This window comes from Passer montanus, unplaced genomic scaffold (genome assembly GCF_014805655.1).
Source record: "Passer montanus isolate IOZ18808 unplaced genomic scaffold, ASM1480565v1 scaffold39, whole genome shotgun sequence".
Lineage (NCBI taxonomy): Eukaryota > Metazoa > Chordata > Aves > Passeriformes > Passeridae > Passer > Passer montanus.
The window spans coordinates 5,439,297-5,464,878 of NW_024368707.1; the positions used below are offsets into that span (position 1 = coordinate 5,439,297).

The window sequence follows — 25,582 nt, forward strand, 5'->3', positions numbered from 1 at the left end:
TGAGAGAGAAGATGAGGTTTAAGGGGAAGCCGTCCTTCCCCCAACCACCAGAAGTTTCCTCATGACTAAAATATTCATGCTGAATTTGGTGAATGAAGTCAGCCAAAATATAATTTGGGAAAATCAAACCCTTTATTTTTCTTCCTTAGAAGAACACATTTCAATTTCTCAATTCCAAATGAAATCTCAGTGTTGGTTTTGTTTGAATTTCCTTATCTGTTACACAAAGAAAAGAACCCCTGAAATGAAAGCTTGGGTTATTCTGATCCAGGTGGAGATAAGTTGGGGAAATGATTTAGAAGGATAGTGAACTTTGAGATGCTCATCAGGGAGGCTCTCTGTGTGAAAACTAGAGCATAGCAGGACTTTGGTCTGGTCTGACTTTCCTAAGTTATCCGGCCATGAACTCCTCACATGATTGACCTCTGCACTGTTAAATACATGCCTTGACCTTACAAGCATACCATACCCATTCAGCCTACGTCCTTGCTTCTAAAATGCAAACCTTTCTTATCACAAGAGCTGCAGGAGCTCTGGAACAGTAAAAGCAGTACTTTAACAATGCAGGGACAAAGGGTGCTGTTCGTTGAGAGGCAGGCATATATTAAAATTATATCTGGCCGTGGAGTTACAGCACCCGATGTCTGGCCTGAAGCTGATCTCTTTTCTTTCCTCCCTTCCCAGCACCCCTCTTGTTCCCCAAGATAAGTGAGGAGTTCCTACTTTTCTCTGGTGGGTTGAAGGATGGGCTGAGGCACTTGAGAAATTCATTGAAGCTGAGCTTCCAGTCAGCATTTTCATCTGACAGCTCGATGAGGGCATCTACGCAGAGTCCCCTGAAAGGAAATACAAAGGCTTTTTCTGCACAGGGCTGTGCTAGGCCAGTCCCTGCTCTACTGTCTTCAGAGTGCAGGTGAGTAAACACAGTAATAACTAGGGAGACTCCAAGATATCTGGCAGAAGTGGCTTCTCTAAGGAAACCTCATGGGATACAGAGAAAAGAAAAACAGTCACCAAATACTCCCTGTCTGGCATCAGGCTGGGCAGTGGGGGATATTCAGAACAGCAGGAATGGGACATCCACATTTGTTGACATCTACATGCTGTCACATATTAAGAGATGCAAGCACAGCATAACCACAAGCAGCCTATTTTCACACAGTGGCAGACAAAGAAAGAGGGAAACCTCTCAAACTATAGGCTGCATATGAACAGCATTTTCCCACCACCTTCCATGCACTGGATGTAGCTATTAGGCAAAAGGTGAGGACAGTCCCCAGCAAGCTAATTTATTAGGAAATAGAAAGAAGATGACAAATCTTCTGTTACCCAACTCCCATCTGGCTGCACAACTGCTAAATTTAGGGCAAAAGAGGGTTGGAATACGTGGCTAACATGAAGGGTAGAGATAGGACTGCTCCTCTTGTGGTGTTCACACCTACTTAAACTGGAAGCCACTTCATACACAGTTAACTCTGCCAGTGCAAGCCCTAGCTGATATTTACCATGAGTGAGTTTCTATGTTCCATTCTACCACATTTGTCCCCCTTGCCCTCCCTCTGGCATCCTGTCCACTGCTCACCTGAGCAACTTGTTGGTCTCCTGGTCCATGTAGGTGGTGATGTTGATGGCAGTCTCATTCTGCTCCACAAACTTCAGGAATTCAGTGGAGTCCAAGCGAGAATCACCATCATCAAAGCTCTGTAGGGGAAGATAGGAAGATATGAAAGGCTCTCATTTATCAGTTCAAAGTACCCCTTCCTTCTTCCTCTTCCATACATACATATCATTTTGAAGCTTTAGTGAGACAAGTTCCATTATCACTGTTTTCACAAAGAAAGAGGCCCATAGAAAAGCAGCAACATATCCACATTAGCCTCAGAATAAGAGAGAAATGATCCTAGCCTTGTTCTCACAGATAAGCTACACTGCCTCTCATTCACCTCCTGCTGCTTGATTTATGGCTCTAACCCTATTTCTTCTGTTTGTTTCAGCCAGCTCTTAGCTTTCTTATATACCTCCTGCCTTAAAGCAGACCAGCTGCATTCAAGGAGGTGTCAGCTTTCCAATATGTGTAAATCCAAAGCTGTGCCTGGACTCTGACAGTGACAAAAGGGAAAAATCACAGGAAGCAATTTTCTGCTGATACCAGGGTAAAAATTTAATGCAATAGCACAACACCTCACCATCAACTTCTTAAGGTCCTGACAAGACTCCTGGCACTGAAGAGCAGCGTTTTTAGCCCCAAAATCCTGGCTGTAATCCCAAAGAAATAATTGCATTTTGCTTTCCTGTTTGGAGATGTGACACCGCAGTGCTGGGCACTCAGCAGGAACTGCTGTGCCCCCTCAGAGACAGCTGCATTGCTGGGAGTGGAAAATTAATCCTGCACACGGACTGCTGCCACCTAATTTTTGCTGTGTGATTGGGGCAGGTTGCTGTGGCTCCTTGTGCAGTGCTCTCAGGAATGCTGGAAAAGACACTGCCTGTTGTTACCTCTATGTGTTTCAGGAGAAACATCTAGGGCTAGGGAAATAATCCTGTGTAACTGCTCCACATGTCAGCTTCCACTAGACTTTGAAGCTTCTTGTCCTGCTTTTTATTGTGAAAATGACAGCAGTTCTCTTAAAGACCCAGACTGCTAACTGAGTTTTCTTGCCTTTCAAAGTTATGGTCTGCATTAAGGCTTTTCCACAGAGATTCTGCAAAATGGAGCAGCTTCCTACTACCACTCTTGCTCCTCTTGAAATAATGTCCTTCAAGGTCATGGCCTGCCTGATGAACAAAGCACATCCCAGTGAGCCCCACAAGTCAGGCTTCCAGGAGGGAAATAGATTAATGCCACATCTACAAACCTCCCCAGCAAGGAGAAAAGGGAAAAGCTTTGTTTGAACTGTGCCTCCAGTGTTTCCTACATGCAGGACAGGAATCAGGCCATTTGTAGGAATGCAGGGCATGAAGAGCCCCACAGCCTGGCATGACAAAATTCCTCCAGTAACAGCAGACACTCGTTGCTGACACAAATTTCTGTGTGTTTGAAGCCATTTAGTTTGTTTTGCCTTGATTTGTCCCAAGTTGTTCCAAACTCTGAATTCTGCTTAAAAAATGTTTCAAAGCTGTAAGAATAAGGTAGTTGAAAAGGTGGATTACCACCTGATAGAGAATCACAGAATTATTAAGGTTGTAAAAGACCTCCAAGATCATTGAATCCAACCTCTGATTGAACACCACCTTATCAACTAAACCACAGCAGCAAGTACCACATCCAGTTGTTTCTTGAACCCTCCACCACCTCCCTTGGCAGCCACTCTTTCCCCAGCCTGTAGTTCTGCTTGGGATTGTTGTGACCCAACATTTGCCCTTACTGAACCTCATACTATTGACCTTGGCCATGGAAATTCTCCCTTTGGTACAAGCAGAGATAATTCTTTGCCATAAGAACTCTCACCCAGTGGCTGGGATCAGTGCTCCAGAAAAAGTGGGACAATAAAGAGAACGTGAGGCTGCCTGCCTCTGAGCTGCAGCCTCAGGATATCACCAGCACGCTGACAGGAGTGGGGACAGAGGGTGTGAACGGCTTGTGCAGTGACAGTGGAACAAGCCTGTGGCTGGCTCATGCATTTCAGCAAAGCCCATGACCTGGGGAGACCCTGCAAAAGTGCCTGGGGACAGCACATTTGCAGAGAGAGGGACTGACACAGGACACTGCTGCTTTTGGGGTGTTGGCAGGCACTGACAGGAGCACCCAGGGCAGCGAATTTCCACAGGCAGAGCAGCACAAAGGCTGCAAATGTAAGGATGCTCTGTGGAGAGAGGGGACCAGCTCCTCTGTCTCACCAGGGGGTGCCATTGCCATGGCAAATTTGCTTGCAGTGCTAACTCCTGTCAGGCACCATTAATCTCTGGCTGTCAACAGCTCATGATTTAAACGTTCTCCCCTCTTCCCCACCTGCTCCTCCAGCTCCATCCTGAATGCTCTGAAGTCTCTGGCAGGAGCCAGGCGTGAGGGGGAGGGACGCAGCAGTGCATGTGGCAGGAGCATGGGAGAAGCTTGGGATCTGCTGGTTACAGAAGGGGGTGCAGATGGGCTGAGGGACAGACTGACAGGGAGGAGGGAGGAACAAGATTATTGCAAGGCCCAAGACTCAAGTGGCTCCTTTCACTCTGCAGAGTACTAGGGAACTGCCAGCTCAGCCACAACTGGGACATATTCCTTGAAGCCCCAAGTGTCCCTTACACCCATCTCAGCATGGCCTTGGGACTACCTAGACCAAAGTATAAGCAGACCCTGCTACAGCTTCCTGCATTTCCAGCACTTTCACCTCTTTTCCCCTGGCTTTTTACCCCTGAGATTAGTGCTCTACTCTGCTACAGCCTCGTGTGGCTTGCCCTCCTCCTTTTCCCCAGGGCAGGTCAGACACCAGGAGTCAGAGATGTTCCACATCTGGTTGTCACAAGCTGTGTCAGTCGCTCAGTCAGTGGCTGCTGCAGGCAGCCCATAACACATGAGGCTGTAGGACTTATCAGATCCCTCTGGTCCCCAGCTCGGCAGGCACATCACACACTGGAGCCTCTCAGCTGGGGGCACAGCAGCTGTTACGCAGTGACAAGGCAAGAAATGTTGTCTAGGCTTTGAGGCAGGTGCTGCTCTACTTGCCTTGAAATATTTGTCCAGGACTTCACTGTAGTTACTGCCCTTGGAGAACCACCCATCTGGGATAATCTCAGCTTCCAGCCACTGGATGACCCGGCGACGAAGCTCGTCCCTGTCCGACTGGTAGCAGACAACTGTGATAGGAGACAGTGCAGTAGAAGGAAAAACAAATGAGAGAAATCAAGCTGGCAGGGAGATCACAAAGAGAGGAAATAAAAGCCAGCCAGCTCGCCCTGATGGCAGCTTGCAGCCCCTCGGTCCAGTCCTTGGAGTTACATCACTGCTGTCATGTGCTGAATAGTGGATGGGCTGTTGGTGACACCATGTGGCACGGCTGGAAAACAACACTCCTGCCAAAGCTTTTCCTTCCCATTCCTGAAGCTTGTGGAAGAACAACCCGAAGCTGACTCATCTTGGTGTGAAGAGTCCCAGACCGAGGGAAGAAGGTAATTGACAATGTCCCCAGGCTTCCTGACACTGCACAGAATTGTCATTCAGCTGTCAACCCTAAAATACCAAAACCTCCATCCTCTGCAAGGGGGAAGACTAGACTGAGCAAGCCTTTCTGTCTCCAAGACTTGAATTTTAGGGCCTATTATCTCAGGAAATACTGTTACTTCAAAGCCCTGGTTTGTCCACTCTGACTGGAAATGAGAGGGGGTCAGACTGGGCTTGTTCACTCACAGTGCTTGCCAGTGTCACAGGTTTCTCCAGGGCAGTTATCACTTTGTGTGCTGATACAAACCATGCATTTAGAAACAAAACTGAAATCCTAGCTGGGAATTGTCACACCTGCCCAGTACTCAGTGTGCATTCATGTCACTTACACACACTAAGGATCTTCTGATTCCAGTGACTACTATCACAATCAGATGGAGATGAAAAAAAATTCAGCTCTGTAGGGATTCTACATGTTTAATTTTGTACTTCTTTAAAACCGCTTTAGGGTGGTGAACATGCTCTGACATGGTCCTTCCTCTTCAGTTTGTATGAGACTTTGCTCTCATCTGTCCTAGGAAGTTAAAGTTGATGATTATACAGCTCCAGTACTTAGAGGCCATTAATAGGAAAAAGGCTCTCCTGATGACAAGCCATGGCCCTAAAATCCAGTGTTAAGTACACGTGGCAATACATAAGGGGAGAAACCAAGCACAGGGAATCAAAGAGAACTTATAACTTAGGTAATCATAGAATAATTTAGGTTAGAAGAGACTCAAGATCATCTTGTTGGCTGATGGTATAGGCAGTTCAGTTGTACCTCCTGACTCTCTGCCTCTGCACCCATTGGTTCACCACTCCTAAAGCAAAGTTTCCCTTTAAAAGAGTGCTTCATCCCTCAGTCTGGGTGATGAGCACACTTTGAGTCCCTGGGGGCAAATTGGGTTTTCATTGCACCTTGTCTATGCTGAGTCCCTGAGACATTCCAGCACAGTGAAAAGCCCAGGAGATGTATGAGCTCTGAAAGGTTACCCAAGAGTAAAGAGCTGGGCAATCACATTTCAGCTGATTTATCAACTCAGACTCTTCTACAGCCCGTGCAAGATATGACTTTTACACAGAGCTCTGCACTCCCCCAGCACACCCTCTGCCCATCTCCCAGAGCATACAAATTCATACAGAGGCCAAACTGGAGACAGCTTCTTACCTGGACTTGCAGCTGGATTCTCAGACTTCTTCTCTGTTAATGGAAAGACAGAAGAGGACATTTCTGATGCAGTGTGAAACAATACAAATCTCTTCCCACCATGGGTAAAAGCAGAGGAACCTGGGAATCTTTGGATATATGAGGGCCACATACATGATTGAGGAGCTGGAATCCTCTGCACCATGAAGAGATACTGAGGAAATTTTAGACTGAAGAATTGAAGGCTCAGGGACAATCTCATCAATGTTTATAAATCTGATGGAAGGAAATGCACCAGACTTTCATCCATGGTATTCAGTGACAGGGCAAGAGACAGGGGACACACATTTAAACACATGAAACTCTGTCTGAACACAAGAAAACCATGCAGCTGGTGTGTGTGTGAGTTAAACAGGCCCACTAATGAGGCAAAATCCTTGCTCCTAAAGTTATTGAGGTTCCTTATGAACATGAATGCTAGTATTGGTTTTAGGAGTTTATCCTCAGAGCATGACTTTTCCTCAGCAGTTAAACTGAGACACTTACCTGGCTGAATCCAAAAGCTTAGAGTGAGGCAGCAGGAGCTGCTCACTGAGTGCCACACTCCCAGAAGCTTGGGGAGCCAATAGTTCCAAGGTCCCCCACAGTCAAGGTGTCAGGGTTTTGAGTGCACTAATGAGGGCCTTAATGACCCTGCTGGCCTCACCTAGAGCCTCCATCCACTCCATCCAAACTCTCTAACCGTGAGCCATGAGGTTCCATTTAATACCTGATGGCTCAACTCCTAGTCCTTGCCTGTGATTATTATGTTGTAGCCATGCCTGTCTCCAGCTCTCTTGCAACCACTCTCTCCCAAAGACTGTTGATCCAGGCCCTGACCTGGTGACTGTGTTCCCATCTTGATCTCAGCCCTGCTACAGACTGCATCACTATGAGCTCGTCTGGCTCTTGTCTGATTCTGGTTACCAGAATCACCAGCACTGACTTCACAACTTGATTTCAGGCCTACTTCATCATTGCCAGCTTGCTTGGTCATCTGGACTCTTGCTTGAATCTGGCTACTGTTCTGAGGCTTGCCTTGTTTACCCCACTCAGCAACTGTGGGACAAAGTCTTGGGTGGTGAGGCCTCTGCCTCGCCTTGTTATCAGGCCATGCTTCCCTTCCAACTCTTTGTCCCTGAGAGTGCAGCCAGCCCTCCTTGCCAGGGTTACCTTTGCAGTGGCCATCGTAATCCACCTGGATCTTGGAGCCGGTGAGGCAGGCGTCACGGTGCAGCTCGCAGTGGTTCAGGTACGTCTTGCCATTGCTCCCGCACACAGGCCTCTTGTGAGGTTTGCATTTCTGTGGGAGAGCCAGACAACACAGCGTTTCACCTGCCTCCTTGGGACAGCTTGGTGAGTCCAACCATCAGCCCAGCTCAGGACAAGTCCCTGGCAGAGTCTCCTTGGCCCTGTGTTTGGAACAGGCTAACTCACCCATCATTACCCCAGAAAAACCCACACAGGAAAGTCTGTGGGTGTGAGTTCAAAGGCCTCACTTCATCCCAGTTTCCATCACCACCAGCACGACAGAAGTCTTTCTGAAAGCAGACCCCTGCAGAGAAATCAGTGCTCAGCATAAATATGGAGCATAATCCTGCAACTGCTGTTCCATGTGCCGTGGCCATGCCTGCCCAGAGGTGTTTCTGTGCCTCTGGTCTATGCACCTGCGCTTGCTTGGCTCCATTTTGCATCTTTCTGCAGACTCTGCTCCACCCTTCTGCAACCAAATAGCAGAATAAGCCATCAGCCATGAACAAACAGCACAGCCTACAGCAAAGAGAGAGTTCACCAGTGCCACTGGTCAGGCTATGAGCTTCTCTCTTCTGTCCTTTTTGGTCTGGCCAAGCCTACCCAGAGTGACAGACTCTCTTCCTACTAACAGAGCATTTCTCTCCAGTGCCCAGGCTGGTCATGCCAAAGCTGCAAGCTGTGAGGGAAGGGGGAACAAAGAGCCACATGGCCATTCCCAGGATCCAGGCAGAAATGTTTTGAAGGCATGGAGCAGAGCACAGTAGGGAGACATTGTGTCCCTACAGCTGGGAAAGACTCTTCTAATCATCTCTGACTCCCTGCTGGATAAAGCTATTCATCCTTACAGCATTCTACCACAATTATTTCCATTTTACAAAAGCTGATTTTTAGTAGGGTGCTTGTAACCTCCTCAAACAAGGTGGCAGTGAGGGCAGGCTGTCTTGGAGCTCACAGACCACTCCCTAGAGTGCCCTTCAAAGCCAGCTGCACATCCATACTTCACTGGGCTTTCCCAACAAGAGTCTCCTGTGCATGTAAAGACCCTAAGCAGTCCTGCAAGCAGCACAGCTGTGAGTCCCAGACTATATCTACCCTACAGGACTCTTCTCCCACATAACACTGGAAACAGTCGTGCTGTTTGAAGAGCCACTGTGAATTTGCAGCCGCTTCAAAACAGCCATAGCCTTGTTCCATCACTGGGATCCTTCCAGTGACAGAAACCCATCTGAGGGGGTGATGGTGGTGACACCTGTCCCAGACCCAGAACCTGTGCTGCTCCCATACCTCAATGCAGAGGCAGGTTGGCTCTCCCTTCTCGGTCACTGCACACTCACGCCCAGCTCCACAGAAAACATTGGCACAGATCTTAGATTTGCTCCTTGGCTCTTCCTGCAAGATACAAAGTCAAAGACACAAAATACATCATTAACCAGAAGAATAACAACACACTTTTAAAAATAGCACATTTAACTGGTATCAGGTCCAAAAGGTACCACGGTGTTAAGGTGGAGGTGACAGAACAAGAGAGACATGACTTCAATAGATGGACAGCTCAGACAATAAGAAGCAGCAGACACAAGAACAAGGGCTACAGTCCCAAGAATACAGGGTTTTCTTCAGGTCATTCTTGGAAAATCACCTGGGAGAAGTGGAGCAAACATGAGCAAGAAGAAGTCTAGCATGAATGGCAAAAATAATTTGCTCATGTCAAGGACTGCTGTCTTTAAAATTTCTTTTCACAGAGGGTAGGGAGCAGAAATGTCTTTGCTTGAGACACTTAGGAAGAAAGTGAACATATCCTTAGAGAAAGGTACAATACAAACAGGCAGAAGAAATTTCCATCAGGAACCAGATAATATCCTTGTCACAAAAAAGTCACAAAACTACATGACCCATTATCTTGCTTTCACTAGTCAAGATCAAATACTTTAAAGGAAGAACACTGTCATGGATGAGATAATTATCCAGTAATCCGCCTATAATGAAAGTTCCTTCCTGGTTCCTGACAGCCTGCAGTTGACTTATGTCCTGCAGTACAATTTATACACTTTACAGTTTTCTCCTAGTCAAAGTCATCACAAGTACTGTTGTTCACATAAATGAACAAATATTTTCTTTTTTTTTTCTTGGTGTCCCACAGCATTCCTAAACTGGCGACACCTAGCGTGGAATATTTCCATAGTTCAATCATGGTTTTGATACAACTACCACTTATTTTTATCCTTTTAATGCCTTTTAAAATAGACTTTTAAAAGAGAATGTAGTTCTAGGGTTCAGATTTTGAAGAGCCTGGCTTAATTCCCTGCTTTGTCATTAATTTCCTTTGTGACTCTCATTTCATCTAACATTTTCCACCTGTATGTTGAGTATCTGGTTTATGCCAGCCAACTGGTTTCTGCAACAGTTTTGCATCAGAATGAAGACTGAGGAATGAGAAATAATCAGTGAGAAAAGTCAATCACATCTGCTGTGTTTCTTCCCTCTAATACAAAAATGTTTTTTCACCTTCTCATCAGAGTATTATTCTTATACTCTGCTCATTTGTGGCATCTTTTTACCTCCATCACATACTATTGAAGATGGGTGATGAAAAAGGAACAGAATTTGTCAAAACAGCAGGCATTATTGACAAATGCTTAACACATTTTTTTCCTCCTGTTTCTTCTTTATTCTAGTTTTTTGTTTGCTTTGCTTTTAAACCATATTTTCATAGAGAGGTGCTGTCTTTACTGAACAGCCCATAGAGACAGCCAGATAATTTTCTGAATAACCTTGCCCTGGTCTTCAGAATGGTTCGTTTGCTGGCCTACTGCACAATTCATCAGACCCAAGAAGGTCTTTTCAAATCACTGCAGGAATCCCTCCAGGTTCACATAGTGACAAACATCTTTCGTATTCTCTGCAGGTGTTCTTATTTTGCTGCTTACTCTGTCAAATACAGTATTTGGACATGCCAGTCTTAGCTGAGAAATGTATTCCACGTCCCAGGCTGTTCTCCCCATGAAGACAGCGTTACCCTCCTGCTGCCTTTTCATGTCCTTTCACATATGGTTTTTGAGCTACAAGTGACACCCTATCCCTTCTACTGCATCCACCTCTCTCTCGTCACCTTCCAGTGGAGGGCTGGGGTAAATGAACCGGGCATTTCTGGGGTGGGATGGAACAACGGGAGTACTCCACTGCACAAAGCAACCTCATGCAACTCAGGGCAGGGAAGGAAGAGTAGCTCATTTTGTAAAATGCACAAAGAAAAACCCAAATTGTCCAAGGCTGGAGTCTGACTTTGGGCACTCACATACCTAAAATGCAATGTAGCTACCAAAGTGCTGATCCATTTAAGGGATTTTGAACAACTTGTCAATCCCTTCAAGGAGTCAAAGACAGAAAAAACCAGCTGGGCACAGCTTTGAACGGCCACCCAACGAGGTCTGTAATCCAGGTGCCTGGCAATAGATGGCAGTACTCTGCCTCTCCCATGGACAGGCAGGATTGCCAGCAGCCACCTCCCGTCCATGCCCACCAATGCCAAACCTGGCTTTTGGTTCCTGGCTGGGACTTAGGGCACTGCTACAATGCAGCCAGCCTCAACAAGCATTCACAGTGCTCAAGCTCAGATTGCTGGACTCCTCTCCCCAAGGGAGCTCACTTGGAAACCCAGTCTCCAATGTGGCCATCCACAGCTCCCTCCCTGATAGTGCTAAAGTGCAGGAACTATCCCACAGCTCTTCCACTGGAACCTGGGCTGGGGATGCTGACAGGGTGACATCACCAGCAGCTTCTGAAGACACCCTGCCACCTGCCAGGTTAGAATGCCATGTTACTCTGATTTTTCTTATTAACCAAGCTTCTTATTGTCTTAAGTTGCTTCTTGTTGTCTTAAGTTGCCCTAGGCTGGCAGGGGGTTGGGGCTGATTGCCACATTCCAGCATGGCTTTCTCCACCTCAGGATTCAGCCAGAGGAAGAAATGAAGCTGGCTGCTCTGCCTGCCTGCCCTCTCACTCTGGCACAGAGTTTCTCAAACCCAGCTGTGGTTACCACAGGGTGGGAACTCTTTCTAGCAGCTCCTGGCTGCCTTCCCAGCAAATGTGGGAATCTCCTGTGCCCAACTGAGAATGTAACAGGGACAGAGGTGGACGACTGGATGAGTACAGTGGGGGTCTGCGAATGAGACTTTATAATCTCCCAATTCTCTGGTGATCTCCCAGAAGCTACCAGCCATACTGGTTTCTTATGACAGATACTCTGATCTTACCTTGGACCTTGTCATATTTGCTTTTTATAAAGCTTCACCTGCTGGAGTCATGTGAGTGAGGATGGCAGCTGTCGCTTTAATATTAAATAGCCCATCCTTGCACCTGCCTTGTAAAAGCTTGAAAATATAAACCACAAATTTTTAAAATTTAAAATTTTAAAAAAGGACTCCACAGTGTTTCAACATCATTGCCCTTAAATTAATTAATATCAGGATTTGGGGGCTGGAATCATAGCTTTTATACTGCTACATCTCCAAGAGCTGCCACTACCTTTTCTGTCATCCTGTGCTTGGGAAGTGTCACCCGTTCCAGTCCACAGCACGCTCGGGCAGGCGGAAGGGAAAGGGCAGAGAGTTGTTATTAATTGCTGCACGGTGGCATTTCCACTGCAAGCTTTGTCAAGGCAGCTCCTCTCTTCTGCCTCGAGTGAGGTGCCCAAGCTCTCTCTCTGGGCAGTGCTTTTACATACTCCTCTGCTGCCCAGAGAGCAAGTGGGAAGGTGTAAAAGCAGCAAGGATGAAGCCAGGGCAGAAGTGCCTGTGCCTTTGGAATGTCTGCCACAGCACAGGGGCACTCTGACTCTTCACCCTGCAGGGGCACGACCTTCCGAGACATGCTGTCTGGCAAAGACCATGGAGAAAGCTGTTCTCAACAGCTCAAGGGCCAGAAGTTCAGGGCAGCTGGGTAGCGTCATGTATGAATAGCCCAGCTTGCCTGCTGAATGGAGATGGGAATGCACAATGCTTTTGGAGGGCTGGGAAGTGTAACCCCATGGATGAAGGTTCTTGCATGTTAACAGGCAAACATTAAGCAGAAGACCTGAGCTGACAGTGCAGAGAGTCACATGCAATGCCTCTGCCTCAACTGTTGTCTCCTGAGGAGCAGGGAGGAAAAAGACATTTCCAAGGCACCCGAAGGCGAGAAAGCCAGAGGCAATGCCAGTGGTGAAGGATCACCATGGCAACCAGCAATGCAGGGCCTCAAGGTGGAGAGCTAAAATTAGGAAATTAGGCAGTGGAAAGGGCTGTTTCTCATCTCTGGCAGCATCTGGTGCTGAGAAGTTGGACCCCCAACACAGAGTGAGCACAGACATATGGAGCATTTCCGAGTCCCTGGCTGTACCCAGATGTCCAGGACCAAGTGTGACTTGACACACCAACACAGTGCCAGGTCTGCCCGGGATCCCAAGGTCCTGCAAGGTGCTGTGCCTGCTCTGCACTGGTGGGACTTCATGGGAACAGTGCAGCGTCTGCAGTGAGATACGAGTGATTGTACACATGACAGAAAAGAGGTATCGTGGCTCCTTGCCTTTGCAAGGGAACTGCCCACTGCAGCTCTCCCTTGGCTGCCTCCTGCCCTGGCCTCTGTTGAGCCATGACTGTCTGGTATCCCTTGGTGGGAATGGGGACTTTCCCAACCAGCCTGTGAAAGCTGAAACCATGAATGATTCAATGACAAAACACTTCTGTAAGGAAGAACAAGCTTCCCCCTGCAGAGAAGAGCTGTGCCTGCAGCTCCATGTCCACAGTGCCTTACTGCCCAAAGAGAGCAGCAGGGATTACTGCCATTACACGCATTCTGGAAAACAAGCAGAAAGATAAGATGGGGAGTAAATATGCTTCACAACAACCCCTTATACTGCCTTGTTTTCTGCATATCTTTCCACACAAAATCTCCTCTTTGAGACCTCAAAAGTCTTTTTCTCAGCAGCCCATACTGCACTGAAGAAATACTACCTACTGTCCTGCTCCTATTGATACAAGTAACAACCTTTTCTGATTGTGAGGGCAGGTCTTTTTTTCTTTTAGCATCACTTTCTGGAAATCCATAATCCATTATTTGACCCTCACATAATGCTCTGTGCTGTTTGCTGTAAAATCAAGTTTTTGTGGTTTTGCCTTGCGTGATGTGCAAGGAAATCAAAGTGCTGTAAAGCTGGAGCACTGAAAGCTCCTATGGGAGGCAACCCCATGTATTATACAAACTTGAGTATTACACAGATAAGGCAAAACTTAAGGACACCAAAATGATGTCTGGGATTGCAAGACATGCCCAGATTCTCATGCCTCAGGGAAGGCAGCAGCAAAAGCTGGGTGCAAGTTTTCAGATATAATCAGTACAAATCGCAGTAGACTCCCCTCCATGCAGCACAGAGAAATAAGCTGTGCAGCTACGTATTTCTGCCAGTCCTCCCTACATCTTCACATCCACATCCCTTTTGCCTGTTCCCTGCCACAGCTAACATGGGAGTAGGGGTGTAAGGGATCTCTGGACATGCAAAGGTGCTACCCATAATTTCTAAACCAACTCGACATCCAGCCATGAAATCTAGCACCTTGTCTAGCTGTTGTCTTGGCAATGTTTGCTTCTGAATGCAGAAAGATTTGGAAACACAAGGCAGTAGGTTAATGATGCAGAAAGCTGAGATAAGCTATGTCTCCTAACTCCCAAACTTCCCTCCTCTCCTATTGTGGAGCTGGGAGGGAGAAGCACTACAGTGTGCTGCAACATTCAAAAAGAGAGGGCTGGGCAGCAGAGCAGCTCAGGGGGGAGCCAGGAAAATTTAGCAATTCCTCTACAGTGATGGCATTGAGAAAGCATTTGGCTCGTGCATTCCATCCCATTACCCAAGTGTTTCTCCAGCTCTTTCAGCAGCAGCGTCCTGCTGCAGAGGTCCAGGGAGATCAGATCCCATGTTCACTGGAGGGCACGAAGGGGCAGCCAGCTTGTCACCTCTGGTCATTCATGCAGCTGGCTCTGGCAGCACGTTTGTCCCGTTGTTCTGGTTTGCAACTAACAAGCAAAGCACTTCTTCCTCCCTGTAAACCTGACCCAATTCCTGTGGCAGCTCCCTGGATCCATTAACACTCTGGTGCGATGGGGCGGAAATTTGGCAGCAGCATAAACTGAGCAGATTAGCGTGAAACAAGCAGGACACTAGGTTTGCCATAAATAGATAGGTAAGGTGACCATTACAGTTTTCCTTCCTTTGGGCTACTGCCTCAGGTTGGAAGAAAATCCACACAAATTATCTTAAATTCTTACTTGGAAGGCTTGAGTTTCATTTAGCGAAAGTAAGATGGTGATAGCCCAGCAAGTAGGGATTGAATCATTCTATTCCCACTTCAGCTCTCCAAAAAAAACCAGACATCATCAGGACAATCCCAGAACATCATCACTATTGGGATGGTACAGTAGGCTGTGGAATAACTCGTACTCTACTCTGGAAGGAAACCTCCTGCCAGAGGTTGCTGTACACACTGGTGGAGGGTCATCTCTTGAATGCTTCTTTTGGTCTGGTGTTATCTGGACTCAAAGTGCACTCTCTGGAACTCCTCCCTCTCAGGCTGCAGGAGCTCCCCACCTGTCTCTGGAAGGCACATGGTACATGTCCTGCAGCTCACACCAGCAAAGGTGTTGTTAGGCAGCTGGAAAAGCTCAAAACCAGGCTATCCCTGAGCTAGTTAGTTAGAAAAGAAGATATATTTGTCAGGCAAAGTCTGGACCAGTGCTAGATTCCCCAAGGGACTGTGACCAGCTGCATTTGACAATGTTCCCAATGCTAACAATATCCTATTTGAAGGGTGTCAGTACGGGGTCCATGCTGGATGCAGAGGGGTCCAGTGCCATTTAAACCGCAGGATTCCCCCTCCCCCAATTCCTAAAGTCATCCTGCAAGCGGCAGAACTAATGAAGGCCAGTTTCCAACAGCTCTCTCTGCATGGCCTGTCAGCCAGTTACAGGGCAGCTCATGGACTCCTTCCTCAGGGGAGGTCTTCACAGGCCCCTCTCATTAAGGCAGTCACCTAAGTCACAAAACCAGCTGGATCCCATTATCTCGGAGGCCTCCACTGCTTTATCAGCTGTGCCGGAAACAGGCCCATAGATTCAAGGCTTGCTGGAGGCCAGAGACAGGCAGGCAGGCACAGACAGCCCGCTGACATTGCTTTGCTTCCTTAGGGAACCAGGAAGGAATTCCTTTGCAGAGCTCAACACAACACGTCTCTGGCTCAGCCTCTCCTCTTGACAGACTCAACATCACTGCTGCTTGCAGTCCTGAGAACAGATCTTTACTTCAGGCCCCATGAATCCAGGCCCGCTGCTGTCTCCCTGCCACTGACCCCTGTGCTTCCCCTACAGCATTTTCTTTGTGTTGGAGGACAGACCCCCATCTCACTTCTGCCCCCTCAGAGCTTCCATCACTACGGTATTTCAGCCAGCTTCAATCAAGGGCTGTGAACAGCGATCTGGACACAGTGTCAGGAGCTATTGCACTCCCTGTGGGATGCCTGCCATAGAGGACAACATGCCCTAATCCACCAACCCACACGCTTAGACATCAGCCAACCCCTCTTTCCAATACTTTGCTCTTATCTCTTTCTATTCTCAACTGACATCTAGGACTGGCTCTCTTAAAGCATCACACCAAGTGCAACCCCTTAAAGGCTTTTGAATGCTTGTGAGATGAATATTTAATGGCAGCTGACTTTGCTAATGGGAAACAAGCCAGACCATACATCTCTGCACATGCTGGGAATCAGGGCGTGTTCCCAGAAAATCTGGATGCAGAGGAAAGAAGGCAATAGAGGGAAGGAACTGCAACTCCCAGAGCTCAGAGGAGGTTCCCTCTCTGCAAACTCATACCTCACCCATTTGTGCAAGACCCTCCCTGACTTGCTGGCTGCTCAGTCCAGGATCCGTGGATCAGATGTGTCCATCACATGAGCATTGAGCAGGAGAGTAGCTGAGGCTCTGGCTGACCTCTGTGATATGGGGGCTCATCAAGTCAGTGACCTCTACATGAGGCCATGGAAAAACAACATGCCTTGTGAAAACCTGCTTGTTGGATTCCCATGACTCTGTCAGGGAAATGGAGATGAAAATGTCTGATGCTTGTACTGCTACTAAAAAAGACTGCCTGGGCAGCATTGCCTTGCAGACATTGGTAGGATGGATACAGAGCTTTACATCCCCACTGACTCCTGGACTGCTGGCAGGAACAGCAGCCCTCACACACCAGCCATGGCTTTCTCATGTCACACAGAGAGCAGGCAGAAGCTGGTGCCTGCACAGAAAGGGAAGCAAGAACTGGGAAGAAGGAAGGTTTTCTCCCCACAACCTAATCAAGAGCAAAAAGGCATCAGCCAAACAGCTGATGTCTCTTACAGCGTGATGCTGCTAAAACAGTTCCAGAGACAAGCACACCTCTTGGGGACTCCACTGCACAAGGACTGTTTTCCCTTTTAAGCTGCAAGGAATGTCTGTGCTCTGGCCCCCACAACCTCATATTTTCCACCACAAGGCAATGACCGGTGAGGCCCCATTAGGGGAACAATGACACGAGAGTCTGGGGAAGAGGAAATCTCTCCTGCAAACAAGTCTGGAAAATGGCTGCTAGAAGGAAGGGAGCTGCATCTGGCAGCACTCTCACTCCTGCAGCCTCACTGCTGCTCAGGCAAAAACACTCCTTACACTCACAGCTTCCAAAGTGTCCTGGCCCAAAGCTGCACTTCCCTCAGCACTATTCCCTCCACCTATTCCTACAGCACCTCTGGAAGAAGGAGTTTGATTCCCTTCTGCTGCATCACGTGGTGAAATTGCCAGCTTTTCCACAACCACCGGGATCTTTCTTGCTAGTGCTGGCTCCCAGCAAGGCACGGAGGCAGGAGTTCAGAGTGTGACTGATTTGTGCATACCAAACCAGCTGAAGAGGCTTCAGCTGTAAGCAGGGCAGAATCAAGTCCCACAGGAGGAGAGGACATGATGCTCTACTGCACCTTGGTTTTTAGAGGGAGGAATCAAGTTAATCACTTTGTATTTGGATAGAAAAATAACCCTCACACACAGGGAACATCTCAGTGCACATAAAAGGTCTTAACAGAAGTTAGTCCTACAAGGCCTTAGGGATGAGATTGGTGTCATCCTCTCATGTGACAAGACTGGAAAGGAAAGGCCCAAGGTGCAAGACTTGCTCAGGGATGACTAGAAGACAGCAGTTCAGCTCCCTCTGCTCTCTGGTCTGGAGCCAGGACCACTTCACTGAGTGATACACGAGTCATACTCCTCCCTGGGGCATGATTCTTCTTCCCATATCCTGAGTGCCCTGAGCCAGGCTCTATTTTGCCATGGCTGAGCTCCTAGGAATCACAATTCTCCATCCTATTTTGTTTAAAACAAAAATAAGAACAAGACCAGCATTGACTTCTGAATTCCAACAGAAGGGTGATGTTCTGTATGTCACAGCACTTAAGAGTCATCAGAGGAAGCCTTTGACAACAGGAGGATGAAGGAGGAAGATGAGGAGTTCACCCTCAGGGCCTCCACACCAGAGAGCTATGCACCACAAACTTTTGCTAGCAACTAAACATAGGTGTCATCACCTCTCTCTTTCTAAGCATACCCAGGCTTATCTGTAAAAGGGAGGTTTTTCTGTCAGATGGCATTTCCCCAAAGCTCCTTCCTTCATCTGCCCCATTCTGAGGTGCTCTCACACAGCTGCCTGCTCCCACACCCATTACCCAATCTGAGGCAGTCTGTGCCATATACAACCTCAAATGTTCCCTTTTCAACCCCTAAATCTGTGTTGACCCACAGCTCATTCTGTGTCATGGCAGTTCCTCTTTTTTCATCCTTCATTCCCCTAATTTCCCACACTCTGAAATCCTGCAGATTTTACTGGTCCTGCCAGTAAGTGTTGTTGCCTCTTTTTTCTGACCAGGGATGATTTATTTCTGAATGGAATCCAAATCTGGCACATTTCTCAGCCATCACCTGGCTCCAACAGAGAGAAGGAAAGAGTGAGCTAAGCAGTGGGAGGCAAGTTTGAATTTACAGCCCTATGGCATATCGACACCCCTTCCAGTAAGTAGATACACAGGAGGAATGTAGATTGCAGGAAATGCTGAGGTTACCAGCAGCCTCCAGCTTCTTGTGCAAGAGTCCTTAGTGGTTTTGTTCCCCTTACTGGGATGGGAATCCAACTGCAATGGATTTGATGATCCCTCTTCCCAGCTCTGTTCCTTAGTCCTTCTTTACTCTCCTTCTACCACAGCACATTGCTAAAAAAGCAATGGAAATCACTCTGTGACTGGGGGGAAACACTGAGTCAGCCTCAGTGTGGGAGAGTAAGAACAGAGCTGGACATAAGCCAGTTCTGTACTTCCCTTTTTCTAGCCTTGCTGAAGGATTTGCTCAGCTCCTTGTTAATGCAGAGCAGCTTCGGGTCTGCTCTACCCAATGGCTCTGCTGAAGGCAGATCTGGAAGAGTGAATCCCCAGGAGACAGTGCTCTGTCACACTCATTTCTCTCCTTTGAAGATTCTCTACTTCATACAGTCATGAAATCCCCTTTACACAGTGGGAACAGTGAGGAAGGCTCAGAAAGCCCCTCATTATCAGGCATTATTTTGTGTAGACAACTTTTCTTGGTCTGTGGTATTGAGGGAGCATCCATCCCCTTCCTGAAATCATATTGCTGGGAATAGTTATCAGACTAACAGGAACACCTGAAAATAGAAGTAAGGTGAACGTGGAAGAGAGCAAAAGTTTGGCAAGGCTGTGGAAGTAACCTGGAGTACATGCCAAAAAGGCACGGCTCCATCCAAGGTTCAACTGTGTCCCTGTAGCCAGAGGGAGCTGAAGGCAAGTCTGCCAAAGCTCCACCATACTGCAGCCTGCAAAATGCAAACTAGGATTTCAGGAGGTGACCTGACAAGTGGCAGGTGTGTGCACCTACTGATTAGTATTGGGAAGAGGAGAGAAAAAACTGCTGTAAAAACTAAGTGAAAATCCTTACTGAAACTGGGACATTGGGAAGGCTGCAGAGGTACACAGGGAGAGAGATGTGTATGTGTTCACTGCTCCCAGAAAGATCACATCAGCAGCAAGCAAATCCTATTAAACTGCAAGGGCAGTCACCCCACAGCCCCACTCTGAGATCAGGGAGTAGCAATGTTGGGCCATGTGGGACCCAGCACAAGGGGAACTGTGACCCAAGTTATGATCAGCACAATCTTTTCAACTCCTGCTGTCCCTATTATCCTTCAGAAAGCCTCCAGTAAAGTCACCAGCACCTGAAACCATCCCTGTGAAGTGCTAACACCATTTCATGCCTATCCTCAAGAGACTTCTGTGGTAGGGAAAGCTCTGTTAAGTCTCTGACTTGCACTTAATGACTGACCTCTTCACTGAGACAGCAAGAGGAAGCTCTGATAAGGCAAAAAGGCCATGAGAAAACTGGCAGCATCACTATGAAATAGGCTACAAAATAGAGTCACTATGGAAACTGCCACAGTTGGAAGGACAGAAGAAAACTCACTAAAGTCTGAGGGTTTCCAGCCTTTGCATGGATGCCCCAAGGATGGGTGTCCTCCAGGCTATCAGCACCACAGCCAACAGTGGCCCCTTTGCCCCTGCACTGCTCCTTGCAGCTTCTGCTAGACCCAATGTCACTCAAGAAGATTGGTCAAACACAGAGGCTTTTCCTTAGGCAAGCTTCTTGTGCTAACACTGCTGTGTCCTTGTGGGTACCCCACCTCATTTCTGATTTAGCACAGCCTAAACAGAAGGGGAACAAGAGATAATTATGTTTTGTGGACTATCAGTGAGGAAGCTGGATGGTATTTCCCCCAACACCCTGACCTGTTAGCTTATGATGTGTTGCTTGGAAGATACACCTGTCACAACAACAATCCCTCTCCCAGCAGAGGAGCAGTATATAAAGTGAAGGGGAAAATGAAGCAAAAGACCTCTGCTGTGCTCATTAGAAATGGCACACCCCATACCCACACAAGTAGTTTCAGAGAACCAGACTCAGTCACCACCACTTCTGCCAGAGCAGAGCTTCCCTTATGTCCCCATGGCTGACAGCACAGATTTGGCAGCATTTGCAGCCCCAAGGCAATTCTGTGATTAAGAAACAAGAGAAGTGCCCATTGATTTCCTATAACGCCTAAATAAGGCTGGGTAAAATTTTTCAGACAGAGACCTAATTCACTAGGAAATGCAATTTGAGGTAGACCAAAACTATTTGGAAATTTCTGCCTAGTTCAGGGAACAGCTTTGATTCCAGAATGATTTCTAAGATGAAGTGAACTCTTTTCCTTCTCTTACTTTTAAATATATTTCATGAGGTTATGTATGCAAGCTTAAAGGTCAAAGAAAGCAAAATAAAAACATGTTTTGGTAAGCTTAGCAACTTTGTTTGCCCAGCTATTTTTTTCTGCTGGAAATAAAACATGAATTTCAACTGACCTAAAATGCAATTTTTGAGTTGACTCTCTGATTCATCTAGGAAATTAAAAAACCAAAACCAATAAGTTATTCCAATGGCTTTATTCCTATAACATTGTTATTTGGTGTCTAAAGCAACCTATTCTTCTAATTCTTTCATCTCCTTCCATCTGGCTCTTTGTGACTGTGTCTGGAAATAACGAAGAACTGTTGCAGACATCGCTCTCCCCCTCTCTCTGCAACCATGGAATTTTTTCCTGTCTAGTTGGGAAGACTTTGGATGCCGACTCCCATGGCTCGACTTTCAAAAACAAACAAACAGAAAAATAAAGCCACATCTCCATTTGGAGGTTATGAGAACCCAGAGAGATGCTGCTTCAGGGAAGGCAAACCCTCCTCTGAGCCACTCCAGCAAAGCAGTGATTTAATGAGGCAGCTCCCACTCCAAACTGTACCAAGGCTGCAAACCCTGCTCCTGTTCTGCTCTGCTCTCAAACACTTGGTCCTGCTCCATTGCTTCTCATCCTTCAGACCCCCGTGCCAGCCTCCTGAGACACACAGTGAGTGCTGCAGCTGTCAGCAGAGGAGGACATCATTGCCCTGCTGGCACCATCCAAACCCAGCTGGGCAAGCTAATGGGCATCGGGAGGTTTGCATGCAGAAACTTAAATGGGAGGCTGGGATGTGCACTCAGAGATACACAGGCTTGCCTGGAGAACCAGAGCGCACCCAGGACTCGCGCAGGGACAACACGGCACTGCCTCCAGCTGCAGAGCAGGTGCCTGGGTCTTCCCAGCTCTCCTCCCTTGATGGATAATTTCAAGAGACACTGCTATCACCTCTCATCACCTCTACACACACCCAGATGTGGCTCAACTTGCAGAGACATAAAGGACCTGAGTACATCGCTGTAGTCACTTAAACACAGGGCTTTTGAACTCCACTAGCCTGCCTGGCCCCAAACCAGTAAGGGTAAGCAATCAGTGTCAGCCACATGTGAAGACAACAATCTGAGCACTTGCCCATCTCACCTTTCTCCCCGCCCTGGAGACAGTGATGAGGCATCAGGGACTTGCTATGAGTTTCAGTCATGCCCTGGGCTAGAAGGAGAGGGCTCCAAGCCCTTCTCGTGACCCCGAGGCTCTCCATGCCTCCTGCAGCCTGCGTTCCTAGAAGAGGGATCACTGCTTGAATCACCTCCAACAGCATGAACTATTCTCTAATACTTCCTGAGCCCTTCCCAGGACGTTTTGCTTTCTGCCCTGTGGCCTGGCTGGGCCGCATTTCAGAGATGAAAGGCTGTGAGCACACACAGATGCCGGCATCCTTACACATTCCTGGCTCAAAAGTTTTCCTCGAAGCAGCTGCAGCTGCACTGCCAGGGAGGAGCAGCTGCCTCCCAGCCCAGAGAGAGAGCTGCAAACCCCAGCTTGCCAGGTATGCTGCAAGATCCCAGCACAGACCCCTCTGGCTTTGGGACCAGCTGTCACCCCCTCGGGCCCCCAGCTAGCCCAGCAGAAACTGAGGCAGCTTTCTTGCTTTGCCTGAGAGTTACAACTGCCTCAAGGAGACATGGTGCAAAATGTAGAGGCCACGATGCTATCAGCATGCAAACTTGCTCAATAAAAACATGTGTTTCTCATCTGTTTTGTCCTCATGGCTCCCAGAGCTCGTCACAGATCAAGCATGTGAAGCATCACTGCCCACAGCTGGGAAACGTGTGCTATAGGGAGGGAACCCAAAGAGCACTCCAGGTCTTGGGCAGAAAATTCAGGATTTGTGCAACACCAAAGTAGTCAGTAGGGCAGGCACCTGGAGGGCTGCAATACAGACATCTGCATGCATCCATCTCCCCTGCCCAGCTCTAGCACAAGCCAAACCAAATTCCCAACCCCAAATGCTGAAGGGAAGCTTTTTCATAGTCTCAGCGTGCAGCTCAGTCCCATCACAATGTTACAGGGAGACCCTGCCAGCTGTCTGGCAGAATTTCAGCCCAACATACTGTCCCCTCAGTGGTTCCCACTTAAATTCAGCACTGGTGCAGGAGCTCAGCCCTGACCCTCCACAACCAGCAAGAAAAGGTGCCTCCCTGAAAGATGATCTCCTCTGTACCACTTCAAATCCAGCCCTTTGTTCTGACAGGATGAAGCTGGCACAGCTCAGGAGATCAGAAGGGAGCTCTGAAGGATCACAGCAGCCTGTGGCATCAGGTGCTGGCAAAGCTCAGAGCCTGGGTGGAAGCTGCAGCCCTCTCTCTCTCACATAGCTAAGATAGGGAATTATAAACACAACCTTGTCAAAAAAACCCCAAAACAACATAAACCCACCAGAATCTATGGAAGAGTAACCACCAAACCAGCTGTATCCAAAGTCTTGGGGAGATCTTGATGCCCTCGTGCTTTGTGCATGCAAAGCAGAGGCACACCAACAGACAAGGGGCAGAGATCTCTTAGAAAATCCATGGTATTCCCTTAGCTGGCCACTCAGCACATTCCTTTGTGCAAGGGAGTCCCTGTCACACGGGCTGGCATTCACCCTGATGTAAATGCTCTGTGAAAGCAATGTCCTTGCAGTTGCCATGTATCATATAGTTTATCATATCATTTGAGACAAGTGCTCCCCTATTTCCCTCCCCTGTCATGTCTCAGAGGTGGGCTGAATTAATTGCATGTGCTTTTTCTGTGAGTATATAAACTGCACCATTGCCATATGCACACAAGACAGATTATAGCCAGAGTAAAGAAGTGGCTGGTTTTGTGTCCTCTTCACACAGATCCTTTCTCCTAATACTTCCCCAAGACAATTATTTTTTCCATACCACATGGGCAGTCAAATGGCCCCATTCCCACACCACCTTACTGAAATCACAATGCAAGAAAAAGTGGCTTTGTGCCATCCAAATCATGGCTGCTGTAGGAGCTGTAGCTTTTGCTGGCACAGCTCTGTCCCTGCATCCAAGTGCTGCTGAACCTCTGGCCCCCTAACACTGGCCTTTCCACATTCAGCCTTGCCCTGGACAAGGGAATCCCAGACAGGAAGAGCAAAAGTACCATTCCAGAGGAGAAATGTGTTGTTTTCTTCACACCACCAATGCAGTGTGAGGTTTTCAGCAAGGATGCTCCTGGTAAGAAACTCAGTCACCTGGAGTGTCTCTCTGCTACACAACCCTTTCTGCTGTCCACAGGCTGTTTAATTTCTCTCTCAAGTGCCAGAACTTCTGTTCATTAGCACTGAGCCTTCTCCAGTTGCCAGCAGCTCTCATTGCTCTGTGTTGTCAAACTGTAGTCTGCTTCCTGTGCTGTGTCATTCCCTCTTATGATTGATTTTTACTCCTGTAACTTTGTCCTTGTGGAAACTTCATTTCCTCAAGGTGCTTGGGCAGTCACAGTCTTTGATATCTTTCTAATGCTTTGGAATAAGAGGAACTTCGGCTCCCCACTCCCTGCCTGTCCAATGACTTTCCTTGCCCATTTTCCCAGCACACAGGTCCTCTGCCCTCCAGCATTAGTCCCTATCACCAACTCTTGCCTTCAATGGGATCACACAGCTGGCACATCCACAGGGCTGGGAGTCACCAAGTCCTTGTGAGTCACCAAGTCCATCTCCATGTTACCTGTGCTCCCTCTTTGTGCAACTCCATTTACATGACACTGATTAAAGGCTGCTATTTTTGGCTGTCTCACACCCACAGAAAGCTTGGTCCCAAAACTGTCTTACAGTTTGTAAGCCTTCCCCTAACGTCAAGGCTGACTGTATTCATGGCTGATTCATACATATTTATTCACACTGGCATAGGAATGAATAAATTCTATGCTTTTGCTGCTCTAAGCATATGACTTCTATACTTTAACTCAAACAACATATTTCCCTCCCTGGCATTTCATTCCCTTGTCTTGCTCAGCATAAGGGAGGAAAAGAGAAAGCAAAACCAGATGTCTGACTTAATAAATAATGCTCTTTTATAAAAGTAATTTCTGTTTTGATTGTTATCAACAATACTTTTAAAGAAACATGAGATCCAAAAATCTCTTATTGCATTGAAATCTGGGGGACAGGCCAAATCAGAGGTGAAAATATGCAGTTTAACACCATTTTATGGCCAGAAGAGGGCAAAGAAAGGTTACAAACCTAAATTTAATATTTTCACTACAGTGCAAGTTTAGCTAAGGTTCCAATCAGGACAGTAAGCCATGATCATCAAATTCCCGTTCCTTCCAGGGTGAAAGAATCCTCTGCATAAGATGTGACATGCGAGATTAGGGATGGAGAAAAAGTAGAATGGATTTACTCATGGCATCAATAGTCTGGGAACAAACAGAACAACATGAGGCAGCTCTAGTTTTGTTTCAGAGAGGGAACAGCCACCTCCAGAACTAAATCCCCTACTGTTTTGGAGCTGATACCCATTATTGGCCATGCTGTTACCTCAATGGGCAGCTGAGAGACAAAAGGCAGCATTTTCCCCACATTGTAAACCTTCTCCAATAACCCAGGACTATGTTTCAAATTATTTGTAATTGCTTCTAA

At 47.4% G+C, this 25,582-nt stretch overlaps 1 protein-coding gene across 1 annotated transcript in view; it reads right to left on the reverse strand.

Annotated features, from left to right (window-relative positions):
- Nucleotides 1-25,582, reverse strand: part of FSTL1 (follistatin like 1) — a 52,365-nt gene that overhangs the window by 5,418 nt on the left and 21,365 nt on the right. Inside the window, exons 3-8 of the mRNA XM_039718037.1 lie at nucleotides 8,856-8,960; nucleotides 7,491-7,620; nucleotides 6,300-6,332; nucleotides 4,658-4,788; nucleotides 1,583-1,701; nucleotides 724-836 (exon numbers count right to left, since the gene is read on the reverse strand). Of these exons, the coding sequence (XP_039573971.1) occupies nucleotides 724-836; nucleotides 1,583-1,701; nucleotides 4,658-4,788; nucleotides 6,300-6,332; nucleotides 7,491-7,620; nucleotides 8,856-8,960 (631 nt within the window). The remainder of the gene's footprint in view (nucleotides 1-723; nucleotides 837-1,582; nucleotides 1,702-4,657; nucleotides 4,789-6,299; nucleotides 6,333-7,490; nucleotides 7,621-8,855; nucleotides 8,961-25,582) is intronic.